General features: G+C 58.2%; 1 protein-coding gene across 1 annotated transcript in view; it reads left to right on the top strand.

The window, feature by feature from the left end:
* DPP6 (dipeptidyl peptidase like 6) overlaps nt 1–12572 on the top strand; it is a 715888-nt gene extending 703316 nt beyond the window's left edge. The window contains exons 21-26 of the mRNA XM_047097129.1: nt 4400–4454; nt 7016–7127; nt 8496–8554; nt 9338–9410; nt 9501–9574; nt 11615–12572. Of these exons, the coding sequence (XP_046953085.1) occupies nt 4400–4454; nt 7016–7127; nt 8496–8554; nt 9338–9410; nt 9501–9574; nt 11615–11761 (520 nt within the window). The 3' untranslated portion in view covers nt 11762–12572. The remainder of the gene's footprint in view (nt 1–4399; nt 4455–7015; nt 7128–8495; nt 8555–9337; nt 9411–9500; nt 9575–11614) is intronic.
* The last annotated feature ends 2637 nt before the right edge of the window (nt 12573–15209 follow it).

The following is a 15209-nucleotide window of genomic DNA, read 5'->3' on the forward strand; positions in this document are numbered from 1 at the left end:
CCACTGGGTCAGCAGCTGTCCTCGCAGCCGACGCGAGCGGATCCCCTCCCAGGCCCGGCCGCTGCGTTAGGGGAGAGGGCAGCCGCGCGGCACAGGGCGGAACCACACTCACGCTCGCAGCACAGGCTACAGAAGCAAACAGCCCTGCCTCAGGGGCTTCTGGGAGGAGGTGGCCTGTGGGCAAGACCTCAAAGGATTACTAGGGATCTGTCAGGCCGAACGCGGGAGATACACATTCCCAGGGGAGAACACATCGTGAGCGAAGACCCGAGGCAATGCAAAGGCACTGCTGTTCGGGGCACGCTGAGCACCAGAACACCACAGTGTGCGTGGGCCGTGGGGGGGGGGGGGGGTAGGACAGGGCTGGATTGTGAGATCCCTCCCACATGGTCCTGAGGAGCTGCTGCTTGCCCTGTAGGAGCAGTTCCGCAAGAGGGGTTTTCAGCAAGGAGGTGGCAGGGTCAGCTTTGTTGTTCGGAACCGTGACTCTGGCAGCGGTGCAGCAAGTCGCGTGGGTCAGCGTCCTGGCGCTCAAACTGAGTTGTTAGGGGGGCAGACGGGTCACCGTGCAGTTTGCGGGGGCGCGGGCAGGGTCAGGGACAGCCAGTGAGGCTGCGGTAGCCACAGCAGGAGCAGCTACCGGCCCAGAAGAGAACCTCGGCCACGGGGAGGGAGCACCTGACGGGAGCCGTGCCCCCTGCCCGCCCCCCCCCCACACTGGCAGAACCCACTAGACGCCAGAGGACACGGGAGCCATTGTGGCTGTCCGTAGGGCTCATCCTCGGAGGCACCGAGCTCAGCGGAGCCCCGTGGACAGTGAGCGAGGGGAAGCGGAAAGGAGGAGACGCCCGTGGGGACGAAGAAGGAAGAGGGTGGGGAGACGAGGAACCTTCCCCAGCCCTGGCTGCTACGTGGGTGTGGCCTCGTGGCCCCCAGAGACCAGCCCAGCAGGCGGGGCGACTGCCCCTGGCTATCAGTGCCCAAGCTGTGGCCCACGGGGGGTCAAGGACAGACCCACCAGGAGGGCATGGTCCCAGCCGACTGGGCAGGACCACGGCGTCCGTGAGTGGGTGCTTTGGGGACCGCCAGGTGGCAAGGTGGGGCGCGCCTGGGAGGCGTTTCGAGGCAGAGTCCCCAGGCTGGTCAGCGAGTGCACGCGGAGGTGGGCAGGGCGCCCTGCCTCGGAGCCGGAGTCAGGAGCCCCCGCCTGTCGCACCGAGCTGGAAGAAGGCGCTGGCCATGTTTCTCCCCCCTTCCGCCACCGTTGCCCCCTCTTTCTTGCCAGATCCAGGCTCTGGCTGGGGGCTTCCCCCACTCTGAGGCAGCCGTGTGGACCGTGGCACCTGTGTCAGCTGGGGTCCCCAAGAAGGGTGCCAGCGTGGACTTAGCAGACGGTGTCGGCAGGGCTGTTTGCGAAGGATGCCGGGGTGGCCACCAGACTGCAGTGGAGTCTGACACCGTGGAAAGGGGAGGGGCTTGGAGGACAAAGCGGGTACGGGGGCTTCCGGTGGCAGCGAGGCAATGAGAGTCCCCGCCAGCATGGCGGGAGCCCATCGCCGAGACAGGGCGGGAGCCCATGCCAGGCAGCCGGGCGTGGCCGTAGGGCCCCTGCCGCACTCAGTCCCCGGGTTGGGATGCTGTGGACGCCACGGAGGGTCAGAAGATGTGACCGCCGGTGGTCGGCAGCCCCCTCAGGGCTGGTTCTCTCAAGGGAGGAGGGACGGCACGCAGGGTGCAAACTTGTACCCTGTCCCCCCCGAAGTTCCACACCGCCCCACAAACAGCCCCGCTCACCCAGGACCCCGTGCCGCCATCTCCCAGGTGCTCTCCCGTCCACACGGTTCCCACCCACCCTGACCAGCGCACGGCTCCCCCTCGGGTCCCCCTCGCTGCGCTAGGCTCCTTCAGCAGTGACCACGCCACACAAGGGACGTACGTCCCATCATGCCACATCATCAGTGCTGCTGCCTTGTCACCGTGTTAGTCCGCCCTCCCCCAGGAGACGATGCATCTTGAGGGCTGGAGCCCATCCCCCCTGGGCCTCTGCAAATCAGCAAGGAACCAGACTCAGAACACGCTCCATTAAGAAAGATACCCATGGGGCACCTGGGTGGCTCAGTCGGTTAAGCGTCCCACTTCGGCTCACGTCACGATCTCGCCATTTGTGAGTTCGAGCCCCGCATCAGACTCTGTGCGGACAGCTCAGAGCCTGGAGCCTGCTTTGGATTCTGTGTCTCCCTCTCTCTCTCTGTCTCTCAGAAATAAATAAAGGTTAAAATTTTTTTTTAAAAAAAGAAAGCACCCTGATGGGTTCTGCCTCTGCTTTTCACGAGGCCTCAGACAACCCCAGCAATAAAAAAAGCACTACCTGCATGTGAAACCGGACTCTCCTTAATTTGCAGTTCTATTCACCATAAAAAAATCATCACATGGGATTTGCTCAGTTGGTTAGTGAAAATAGAAGCACAAGATAATAAAAATACTTGGTATCGGAAAAACAACCACTCTTGGAAGACTCCAGAAAAATGAGGATCATTACCAAGGTTTCTGGCATTTAGATCAAGAAGTGAGTCGCCAGGTAATTAGGTGAAGGGGTTGCCAGACCCTGGGCCGCCTGTGGGCTTGGAAGCAGAGCTGAGAAAGGAAATCCAAGGTGTTTTCCAAGTTGGAATGGAGCCCTCTGTGGTGCACATCGCCCACGCCACACCCCGTGGTCCCCACAGACTGCCACGTGGATCCCAGCAAGTGTGATCTGGGCGTCCAGCATCCTCGTGGGGCCCCCCGGCGGGCTGGTTGTGAAAGCTGGCTGAGCCAGAGCATCTCACGTGTGCCCACATGCACGTCTGAAAATCCAGGGTTTGCGTCTCCAGGAGGAAGTCAGCGAACTTGCAGAAATGTCCCTGCTGCGTCCAGATACGTGGGCGGAACTCTGCAGCCCACGACCCAGTGTGTGTGTGTGTGTGTGTGTGTGCATGCACACATGTGGACCTCCACATCCCGAGTCTGGCAGAGGTGATTGGAGGTCTACGGGGCTACCCTATGACAGCCGCACAACATTTTTCAAAAGCAAGTTTATTTTAAAGTGCTGTTAGTCCCCAGGGCTGGAGCATCACAGTTGAGGTGTGTGGCCTTTTCTCTCACTTGAGTAACTCTCTGTGGACCTACTTGTCGTATCTCTCCCTTGTTTCCGGATCCTGCCCACGCTCTTAGTATTTCTGTTCAAATGCTGAGACACATTCGTAACCTGACCTGTCCACTCCGGTTTTCTTCTCTTTTCTGCTCCTGTGGGGCTGGTCGTCTCTAGGACCAGCTTCAGCTGTTTTCGCCACCTTCCTCCGTCGGAAAAGTCGGGGACATTGCTGCTTCAAGCTGGGCCCTCAGCCCCCAGGAACTTGTGTCCATTTACCTTGGACGTTGGCCATGGAAGCGCGGTGCTGACCACGGAGGACTGGCCTTGTCCTGGGACGCGGGGTGGGGGAGTCATCTTAAGGAAGAAAAAGAATTGTCTCTGAGGGCTGGTACCCAGAGTTTTAGACACCCTTCAGGCTGAGAAGGGCAGTTATCAGGGATGGGGTGGCTCCAGCGTGCCAGCAGAACACAGAAAACAGAAACAAAGGAATAATCCCCAAGAAGCAGATAGAAACAGGAGGAGCAGTGCAGGGAGGGGCTCTGGCAGCAGGGTGTATGCGTGGAAGGAAGCAACTTGCAGAGATCCGGAAAGCAGCGGTCACGTGCCAGCAGGTAGCAGGACCCCTGCTGCTGAATTAGGGCCCGGAAACCAGGAAGATTCCCGTCATTTTGTGGGGGAAAGGGGTGACCGGGGAGAGCAGTGAGACTCTGGCAAGGGCAAGGCAGGACCCGGACAGCGCCGGGCAAGGCAGGAAGCACAAGGCAGGGCTGAGTCTGCCACCAAGCAGGTGCAAGACAGGGACCCCCACCTGGGAGTTGGGGACAAAGGACATTGCAGGTGGATTGGGAGCCCAGCACCGTGACTCCAAGCACAGAACCAGAGTGTCTGTTCTCCAGGCCAACCCCACAGGACGCGCCAGAGTCTGGGGTGGCTAGAAGCCACATGGTCCAAGCGAGGGGCAGACTGGAGCAGAGGACAGGGACCCCGCAGGGCCTGTTCTCCGGATCGGCATCAGCTGCTTTGCATTCCTGGCTCTCGGTCGGCAAGTTTTACACACCTGGACAGCTCCTGTGAGGGCACTTTGAGGTTTCTAACATGGGCAAGCTACCTGTGCGCTGAATAGAGAAAAGCAACAATTAACCTTCGAATTCCAATACTTCCTTTGATTTACATGGGGGGGGTCTTCGTGCCTGAAATGGTGGGGAAGCACGGCTCTGGGCCACCATGCAGGTGCACAGTCACTCAGCCCTCTCTTCTTTGGCCTTGCAGGATGATGCTGAAGGAACAGTACATCGATAAGGCGCGTGTGGCCGTGTTTGGGAAGGTGAGCCTGTGCCCAGCACCCATCCCATCGAGAGCACTGTCATCACCCAGGCCCAGTGTGATTTGCTCAGAATGTCTCTTGGCCGGTGCTATAAGAGCAGTTACGTTTTTTTAAGAGCGAGAGGTTGGACGCTTAGCGATTCCAGCAAGGGGAGCCACCATTTGGCCAGCTAATTTATTAGAGTTTCACTCTCTCTGTTATCTAGAAGGAAAGAAAAAGAAGCCAGATTCATTAGGTTCCTAGTTACTTTTCTTATGCAAGCCCGCCATGGTGCCTGATGTGGTGCCCCAGGAAACGAGGGAACGCAGGAGCCTTTATTTCCGCGTATCTTTATGTGCACTAGTCAGGTTAGCTGACGTGGAAGGAGTAGGCAGTTCACGTTCCTCAGGGTGGCCCAGCTGGTGCTGTGCAGGCCCCGGGGCTGCAAGGCAGGTCTGTGGGGGGCCACCTAGTATCACCTGGGCACACGCTCCCCTCCATTCTTAGCCTGGATCCGTGAGCCTTAGACTTCACAAGGCACAGGCACAGATGGATAGACACAGATCCATCGCCCCTCCAAGGGGATACTCAGAGCACAGGCCCTCGGGGAGCACCTCAGTGACCGCAATGCAGGTGGAGACTCGAACGGTAATCGGTAATCACAGGACTACCTCTAATGTCATCGCCTCCGGACCTTCCGTGCCCAGCGTTCTGTGGGGCCAGTGTATAGTTGAGACGTGGCACCACTGGGCGGGTGACCCCAGACACCCCTCCCACACCCCTGCTGGCACCACCAGAGGTGAGGCGGTAAAGGGGAGGGCCCAGGGGCTTCTCTCTCAGGCACAGCGTTCTGGAGCTTCATTCCATGCTGGTGGAGACCCACTCACTGCCCGAGAGGGGCTCAGAGCCAGTCGGATCATCTGTAAGCGTAACTCTGGGCGTCGGCATCCATCACCCACCCGCACCCACCCGGGAAAGTTGCTGCCCTACGGACTGCCTGCCGGGTCACGGCCCCCGGCCTGGGCCTGTCTCTGTTCAGTGCTTGCTCCTCCTCAAACACTCACACGGCCTCTTGAGACGGGCTTCTTTCACTGAGCAGTACGCGTTTAAGGCTCTTCTCAGGGCTCCATAGCTCGTTACTTCTCTGCACGGAGTAATAGCCACGTGCCACAGCCCATTGGTCCGTTCACCGACTTGCGAGTTTTGGCAATTATGAATGAAGCTGAGGGAACCCTCCACGTGCAGGTTTTTGTGCGGATAAAAGTTTTCCCCTCCTCTGAATAAATACCAAGGAGCACGATTGCTGGGTCACAGGGTAAAAAGTGTGTTTAGTGTTGTAAGAAATCCCCACGCTGCCTTCTAAACGCATCCCAGCCGGCAGTGAGTGAAGGTTCCCTGTTCCACGTCCTCACCAGCATTTGGTGTTGTCAGTCCACACTTTTTTTGAAAACAGATGGCAGAATGACTTTAAGGACTTCTAGATTCCACTGACAATGAAAATTATTAACCAGAAACCAAAAAGACACTTTTACTGTCATTAAGATAAGACATTCGCGTTGTGTTGAAGGAACGCTATTAAGTTATAATGTAATGAGCATATGGGTCATAACGGTTAATTCTACAGTGAGTTTGGCACAGCACGGGCTACACACAGAGTCTCCATCAGGTGTATGGCTCCTTCACACTCGATCCTCCCACCCAACACACACACATTCACACACCCACACACCCACATGCACAACACATACACCCACACCCCCACACACACGCCTTCCCATACAGAACACACAGACCCCCCCCGTGTACACTTATGCGCACACTCATGCACACACAGTCACGCACATACACAGACTCACACACACATACTCCCTACACACACACATACGCCCACACAACACCGTTAGCAGCCCCCACATCCTTAACATACCTGGCTGTCTCGAGCCCGCGCCCCTGTCCCTTCCCACCGCCGCTCATCGCAGCATCTCATCTGTGTCCCACTCCTCTGGGATCTGGAGACAGAGCACATCTGAACCAAGCAGCTTTGAAGGTGCCCGTGGCAGATAGCATGTGACGTTTCACTCTCCCCAGAAGGCCCGCGTTCAAGCAGGGGCCTTGCGTGCCAGCCCCAAGGTAGAGGGACTGTAGGACGAGAAGGACCTGTCGTGCCCCCTGTCGGCCCTGAGCCGGGCACTCTGGCCGACCAGCCCCCGGGCCCTTTGACACAGGCTCCTTGTTGGCCCCTGACGGTCACCTCACGTGGCTGGGTCCGCTGGAGTCGGGAAGGCAGCACGAGGCGCTGCAGGAATATGCTGGTTCGGAAGGGGCCTGACGAGAACCTCACGCGCAGCTCCTGACCCGCGACCGCAACTCCCGTCACGTGGCTCCCACGACCCCAGGCCCACAGACGGGAGGCGTGCCTCATGCAATATCTAACCGGCAAGGTGTTTGCCTCTCATCCTTTTTTGCTTTTTGGCAGAAACTACATGACAGTGGCCGCTGAGTCGCTGACCTACGTCGGAGGCTGTTGTCGTGACAGAATCCTCGACGCGTTGCCCACTTGTCCCCCTTTCTGTCTCTCGCAGGACTACGGCGGGTACCTGAGCACTTACATACTCCCAGCGAAGGGTGAAAACCAGGGTCAGCTTTTCACCTGTGGCTCTGCTCTCTCTCCAATAACAGACTTCAAGCTCTACGGTAATGGTCTTGACACGACGAGGCCCCTGCACGGCCCCATGCCTCCCGTCCCGCCACACTTCCCCTGCCTCCCTTGCTTCATGCACCCACGGTGGGTGGGAGGCGACCCGGGCTAATGAGAAACCTGGACAGAAGCCTGGGAAGGGGAGGGAGGGCTTCCAGTCGCTTGTCTGAATGAAACCGGTCAACCCCCCGAGACCCGTAAGTCACGTTCCCGACACACGAGACCAGGAGCTCGAGACCCACCCAGGGGTCCCCTGGCCGACCCCTCCCCGGTGCCCCATCTCAGCACCCGGGACCCCGTGGACTGTGAGGACCTCTGACTCCTGCAGCCGAAAGGCTCACAAAAGACACGTTGACAAAGTGCTCTAATGCCGACTTGAACTTGTAGTCCCAGCACTCCCCTCCTTCAAACGCGTAATAATTTAAAATTCGTTTTCCCATGGGAATACATGTAACGTATTTCAGATTTTTTTCAACTCAGTGAGACTTTCTTAATTTTTTTAATCATGCGGGTTCAAAGGTGCCTGACTCGGATGCACATAAATGTACCATCCTGCACCTTGATTAGGTCACAGCCCCGGGTGGGGGGATCCTCCAGTGCCGTCTCCACTTAATTAAGGGTGTCCCTGTGACGCCTGGGTGGCTCAGTCGGTGAAGCGTCCGACTTCGGCTCAGGTCACGATCTCACTGTTTGTGGGTTCGAGCCCCGCGTCGGGCTCTGTGCCGACAGCTCAGAGCCTGGAGCCTGCTTCGGATTCTGTGACTCCTCTCTCTGCCCCACCCCCGCTCATACACATTCTTTCTCTCAAAAATAAACAAACAGTAAAGAAACAACACCGTCAAGTCAACATTAAAAAGAAAATGAAAGATCCCCCCTGCCCCCTGCAGAAGTGTTTGGTGCTTCCTCCAGCCTGACTTTGCCGACAGGCAGACGTCAGACCCTCACCCAGGACCGGACGCAGACATGCCTAGTGTTTAAAACCAAACAAAACAAAAACAGAAAAGGAGCAAATCCTGATGGCAATCTGCTCTTCGGGATCTGTAGCCTTTCCTGTATTTGAAACAAACTGAGGGGTTATCCTGCTCACGGGGTTTCAGAGTCACTGTTTCACACGGTTGAGGTTTTGCTGTATTGCTTAAAAGCCGGCCACCAACTCTAAGACACTCGAATGTTACCGGGGTGCTGTCTGATTACCTGCGTGAAGCCCCGCAGGCTGAGGCGGTGTTTTAGAAACAAACGTTTGCCCTGAAAGTGTGGGTGAGCCCACCCTCCCTGCCCCAGCCCCCTGCCAAGGGCGTCCCCGCATCGGGGGGCTCGGCACCGGCTCCCCTCGGGTAACCCTGCCCCCCTCTTCTCGTTTCCAGTGTCTGCATTCTCCGAGAGGTACCTGGGCCTCCACGGACTTGACAATAGGGCATACGAGGTACATGTGGGCAGGATGGGGAATCGGGCGAGCTCGGGCCGCCCCTCCGGAAATCCTCTCTCGCGCCCCTCTGGCCCCCGGCCCAGTTCTGGGACCCACGCTCCCTGCCCGGGCCTGCTGGGCTCCCCCTCTCCCCCACCAAACTCGCTCTGAGAAAACCTTCCACCGGGCCGTGAACCCTGGTGAGCGGGGCCTCTCCCGGGTCTGCCCGCTTTCCCTTTCTGGCACCCGAGAGGCAAGGAGGGGAGTTAGGAAAGTCTTCGGACGGACAGAGGGTCTGTCCCGGGATCCACAGTCGTCGGCACGGGGGACTGCCGGTCCCTTCATCCAAGGCTGGTTCTGCTTTGAGGAGATAAGCCCCTGGTTGGGCTACAGAAAAGTTCTCCGATACCACCTGCCAGACCATAGCCACCGAAGTGACTCAGTGCAGGTGTCACCTGGGTGTTTCTTCAGCGGGGTGAGGGGGGCGTGAGGGGGAGGCCGGACTGCTGTTGCCCGGAGGACCTGGCTTCAAAGCTGGGACTCTCTGGCCGGGGTGTCGTCTCCCAGTGGCACCGGCTGAGATGGTGGCCCTCTGGGGCCACCTGCCGTGGGCGGAAGGGAGCTCTCCTGTGCCCTCTTCTCTTCCACCCCTTCCTCCTCCTAAGAGGAGCTCATGCAGGGAGGCTTCTGGGACGCTCCGTGCGCTCCCCTCCCCTGCGAAGCCCCCGCTTCTCCCAGGACGAACACCTCGCTGGCTGCGGTGAGGCCCGCTAACTCTGTCCCCTTGCCCTGCCTGTGCAGATGACCAAGGTGGCTCATCGAGTGTCAGCCCTGGAAGAGCAGCAGTTTCTAATCATTCATGCAACCGCTGACGGTGAGGACCGGGGACGCTCATTCCCTGCATCGCCCCTGATGGTGTGCTGGGTTTAACCCGTACTGTCCTCTTTTTTGTTTTCTTTAACAGAAAAAATCCATTTCCAGCACACGGCGGAACTCATTACACAGCTAATTAAGGGGAAGGCTAATTACAGCTTACAGGTACAGTATTCGCACACCCACTCTGTTCCACGCTTGGAGAGACACATTCTTCTCGTGGAAAAGGAACTGATTGGTATTCCGTTCATCCCGTGTCTGCAGACGCACCCGTGTCGCGCTGTCAGAGACAGGCCGGGGCACGTCGGGCCAGACGAGTTAGCGCGTGCTTATTTTCTCCACTAATTGATGCTGATGGCTCGGTTCTACACTCGAGCTGTGTGCAAAACCCCTGTAGCACCCCCCCCCCCACCCAGTCCCGCGGTGAGCAAGGTCAGGACAGCCACCACGCCACCACGGTGAGGCTGGTGGTGTCCCTGGCGGGTGACAGTGGGACTGTTGTCCCAGTGTTGACCAGAGCAGCGTCCTGGGGGCCTTGGGGGCTTCACACGTGCAGGTCCTGAAGCTTCTCTCACTGGCCTCCTGCCGGACAGTACCACACGTTAACTAAATTCTGGAGGAATGTTCCAGAATCATCTGTGGCTGAGCAGCCGTTCGAGTGCTACCCTTCCCATGAAACGTACTCACAGCCTCGTTTTCCCTGGCATCCAGTACTGGCCGAGCAGCTCAAGGCTGGGCTTTTTCCAGCAATGCACAGTGCTGCTTCTGGAAACATCTTCCGTTTCCTTCTCGACCAGGGGTTCCCTTTGGCAAAAAAGACCCCGATGGTCTTTTCACGTCCAGGGATCAATGGGAGATTTCCTCCCCTAAGCACCCATCAGCCCTCAAGACAGCACCGGCCCCAGCACCGACCGCTGCCTGCCTTCTGTCTCCAAGCCCCTGGCCTTCTGGCATCGCTGTCTTGTTGGGGGGACGCGTGTGTCCCTGCAAGGAGGGGGCTTGGCCTGAGCTGCTGAAGGGGGAAGAGAGGACTTGGTTAATGTGACCTCTGAGCTCACTTTGCAAGTGTTCAGATCGTAGTGAGTTTGATAGCTGCCGGGGTGTAAATACATTTTACGCACCTAGCGCAGCCGTGGTGGGTTACAGGGTCAGTCTCCGTGTGCGGGTGTGGATCGCTCGCCCAAGAGGCAGACTAAGCGAAATCGGCAAGCTTTTGAGCAATACGCATTGTAGACCACACTCGAGACAGCGAAAGGGACCCACACCCAGCACCGGGCCTGCAGGCACAGCAGAGGTTTTCACAGATCCTCAGTGAATTTGCAACAGTAAGCAACTCCAGAAAAGGGCACAGGGACAGGGGACCCGGGTAGGAAGAGACGTGCCTCCTGCTCTGTGTCCTTCTGTACCACAGACATTCTACCGTATACATAATAGCTCACTCCCATCAGTAATAACTACTCTAAAGTTAGGGTGAATGCCCACCTCCAGAGACACAGAGGAAGACAGGATTCAGAATGCGGGAGGCAGCAGGTGTCACGGGAAGAAAGTGGGCTTCCAGGTCAGCGAGACTTGGCTTTGAGTCCCTGCCGGAACAGGTGCCTTTGCGTGGAAATGGTGTGGCGCCTCTAGGATACGGGGACGGCCATTCACATCGTCTTCTTCGCGTTCCCCCTGTCCTGGCCTCGTTCTAAATGCTTCAGGGAGCATAAGGTTTAATCCTCACAAAACGATATGAGCCGGATTCGGTCACGGTAATCATCTCCACGTAACACAGCTGGAAACTGAGGCCCAGGAAAGTTACCTGCCCACGGTCAGAGGGCGAGCCAAACGCGGGTGGCCGGGCCCCAGAACACAGCAGCAGGATTCGGCCTGTGAGGGTTGTAGAGAGAGCACAGAACACTTCCCGTGTCTTTGGGGATCCTGGGCCCTGGGACCCTGGGCCGGAGCCTCTGTGGTCCCGGACCTCGGATCCGTCCTTGCTGCAAATGCAAACCAGACGGACGGCACAGACGGCACCGAGTCTGGTGACCAAAGCGTGGTCTAATTTAGGCACCCTGAGTGCCCTGACGCCAGCACTGGAGGGGTTTAGGAAATCCATTGCTCGGGCCGACTCCAAGCCGCATGCGGTGCCCGGGCCGTGCTGGGTTGGGGGGAGGGGGGGCGACCACCCCAGCGGCGAGTAACCTGTCCCCGCCTTCCCCGCAGATCTACCCCGACGAAAGCCATTACTTCCACAGCGCCTCCCTGCACCAGCACCTGTACCGGTCCATCATCAACTTCTTTGTGGAGTGCTTCCGGATTCAGGACAAACTCCCCGCAGCCACAGCGAAAGAGGAGGAGGAGGAGGACTGACCCGGGAGCCGGAGCCAGAGCCAGCCCTGAGCACGGCGGGGGCTCCCCCTGGACCAGTGTGCGGCCGGGACCCCGCCCCCCTCTCCCGCAGAGGCCGGGGCCAGGGCAGCAAGTGTGATTTCCATAGCATGTGTCCCGAAGGCGGTTTTGCTTCAGAAACCAGCTCCTTCCCAGGCCGAGACGCGTCATCGCCCCCCGAGGGCCCCTCCCCGCCGCGCCTGGAGCCGCATCGCCTCCTCCTGGCCCCAGGGTGACCGGTGCATCCCCCGGCCCCTCCCCAAGGAACGAAGGACGGACAGCAATGCAGAAACCGGCCCTTAAATCCCAGCTCTCCCGCAGTAGCGCAAAGACCCGCCCTGGCCAGCGGCCGCGTCCACATGAGCAGTTTTCCACCCTGTCTGATACACCCACGCCATGGAAACGACTATAGCACAATTATTTTAGCAGTACTTGTTCATAGATCGGCTCGCTCCTTTCTGTAATTCGGAGATCCGGCGTCGTCAGGGCTGAACCCGGTGTTCCCGTAGCTTCGCTAATGGTTAACCTTACGGAATTAATTCGTATTTTTCTATGGTTTTTACCTGGCACTGTCTCGGGTCACGGGCTGTCTCTCCTTCTTTGTGTCTCTCCTTCTTTGTGTTCTTTCTTGGCTTTGTTTGCTTTCTGTTCTTCGGTCCCCGTGTAGGCTTTGCACTTGTTTGGATAAAGAAACACATCAGAAGCAACGAACTGCTCTCTCCTCAAGATTGTCTTGAGACTTTGTGCAGAAATTTCAAAAACCTGAGGGGAACGAACATCCAGTACTAAAAAAAAAAAAAAAAAAAAAAAAAAAAATCCTAAATAAAACTTCTTTCCCACGAAGCTGCATTGGGATTTGGCTCAGACTCACACTATCCACGTATGTCTTGTAGCCTTTTTCCCCCTGATACCTTGTCAAGGCTTTTCAGATGGCATTTGGTTAAAAAAAGGTAAAAAGACTAAGGGTGGACTCCATCCCCAGGTCTGTGCGCGTGTTCAGGGGACAGGCCAGGGAAGCGTGGGCGCGGGCGGTGGCCTCCCGCCCCGGGGACGGCTCGGTGGCCCCGCCACCGTGCGCCAGCAGCCTGTCCACGTGTCACACACCCTCCGACGGGACGAACCCCCGGTGCTCCCGGTGTCTATTTCATTTCGTTGTATATAAAGACGGGATCGGGCCCCGGCCCTCCACCAGCTCGTTTCGCCTGCATGCCGCCGCTCTGTGGCTGACCCGCACTCCCCACCAGTGCCAGTCGGAAATGCATCGATCACTCTTGTTTCCCTCGGAGCTCGTCGACCACCTGAACGGCAGTACTGATCTCTCCAGCGTCCGGTCCTGCCGGGGGGTCCTTGACATGCCGTCGGCAGAGATTTGTCCGCGTCGCTTTTCGGTGTTTGAGGGCGTGGGTCTCGTCTCCGCGAGTGTGCAATGTCAGTTGCGGTTAGCGCCATTGGAGGGTCTCCGTCACCGGATTTTTTCGGGTGAGACGTCGTCACTTGCGAAAAGGACCCGACGCGTGAGCAGCCGGACCGCTGTGAGTGCTACGTGACCGTGCTTTCGCTGTTCTCAGCGGGCTTGACCGACTGCAAAGCCGACTAGGTCCGACAGGGGAAGCCAGCTGTGGCCGCGAGATCTGGCAGGAGGGGAGTGAGCATGTGGCATACTAGCGTTTGTTCATCCATGGAATAAAACATTATTTTACCACTCGGATAGCTCTTTTCTTGCTTATCCTCCACCATCTCTGCTTAGGAAGTGTGCAAAGCGTCAAGTGTCTCAAGGTACTTACTGAGCCCCAACCATGGATGCATGTCCCCAAGAGCCTGGCGGGCGGCAAATAAAAACCGCACCTGTCGCAGTGGGGTACGGACGGGAGGACAGGACCACTCCAATATGTCAAAAGTCCCAAACCAACCAGAGAAAATGAATTTCAGTTGCGTCTTTAAAGTTTTAGGGTGAGGACACAGAGATATTCCCTAACACTAAGAGCAAACCTGGCTCTCAGTCGAGACCACAGCATGGCCCGCTAGAAAACTAGGAAAACCTCCATCTCGGTGGCATTCCCTGGCACACGGGCTGCCTCGCTCTCAGAGGTGTACATGTGTGGGTGGGGGGCGGAGCTCTGTCCTCACTGGCCTGAAAACACGCCCCTCCCTCTCCTGCCTGACTTAGCAGTATCCGAACGATGATTTTGTGAAGGCTTGATTGCCTTCTGGAGGCCCTGTTAAAGCCCCAGTGTCACAGAGGGACTGGAAAGGCATTTCAGGCCTCCTCTGGCCGTCTTCCATTAGCACGTGGTGTGAGTTCTTAGGATAATCACAGGAGACACCGGGAAGCCTGGTGAGATACTGGATACGCAGACAGAGGATGTCCCCAGATCATATGTAAACACAGAGCTCTGACCCCCAACCCGCGGCCACCAGTCAGGGAAGCCAAGCCGCGGTCTGCAGCCACCAGCCCCAAACGGCCAGGCCTTGATCAACACCCGCCAGCTTCCCTCGCTCTCGCCCCCACCTCCAACTTAGGACTGACGGGGAAAGCCAAATACGCCCCCCCAACCAACGGCGTAGGATCCTGCTTCTGGTCAGCCCTCCTGACTTCCCCACGCCCACGGCCCCCAGCGGGGCGCACCTGACCCCCTTTTCCACGGTGCGGCTCCCCTCTGCCAGCTCGGAGTCCCCCCCACCCCGACCTCCCGCCCCAGCACGAGGGATGGTGACTGAGCCCCGGAGCTCCGCGCTCCAGCCGGCTGGGAGCTCGCGGCCCTGCTCTCTCTCACGCTGGTGGTGTCTTAGTCCGCTCAGGCTGCCGTGAGAAAACCCCACAGACGGGGCACTCACACAATAGGAGTGTACTTCTCACAGTCTGGAGGCTGGAAGTCCAAGATCAAGGTGCCGCTGATCCCGTGCCTGGTGAGAGCTGTCCTCCCGGTTCATAGACGGCCGCCGCCATCTGGCTGCGTCCTCACAGGGCAGAGAGGGAGGGGCCGGGTGGGGGAGGGCGCTCTCTCTTCCTATCGGGGCGCTAACCCCACCATGGGGTCCCACCCTCATGACCTCATCTAAGCCTAATTTCTTCCCAACGACCCCACCTTGTAAAACCAGCACCCTGGGGGTAAGATCCCAACCTACGAATTTGGGGAGGATACAGACATTCTGTCCCTGGCAGGTCTCTTTGTTTAGTTTCCGGCTGGCAGAAAACGGGTGTTGGAGAGGAGTTGCTGAGGAGTGGGTGGGAGCCCTGGGGGTCAGGAGGAGGGAAGGAGGGGGAGGAAGGGAGAGGGACAGGGGCACGAGGGGAGAGAGGGAGGGAGGGGTCCAACCCCGGGGACACTGCCTCCGAGCGGGGCTCCCCAGAGAGTCCGGATGGGCCCTCCTGCAAACCACAAGCTGCAACGCTGCCATCGGCCCCCGAGCCCCATCACTGCACGGATCG

This window comes from Lynx rufus, unplaced genomic scaffold (assembly GCF_022079265.1).
Source record: "Lynx rufus isolate CCGP_SWC_20201006 ecotype Redwood Valley unplaced genomic scaffold, mLynRuf1.p SCAF_4, whole genome shotgun sequence".
NCBI classification, from domain to species: domain Eukaryota; kingdom Metazoa; phylum Chordata; class Mammalia; order Carnivora; family Felidae; genus Lynx; species Lynx rufus.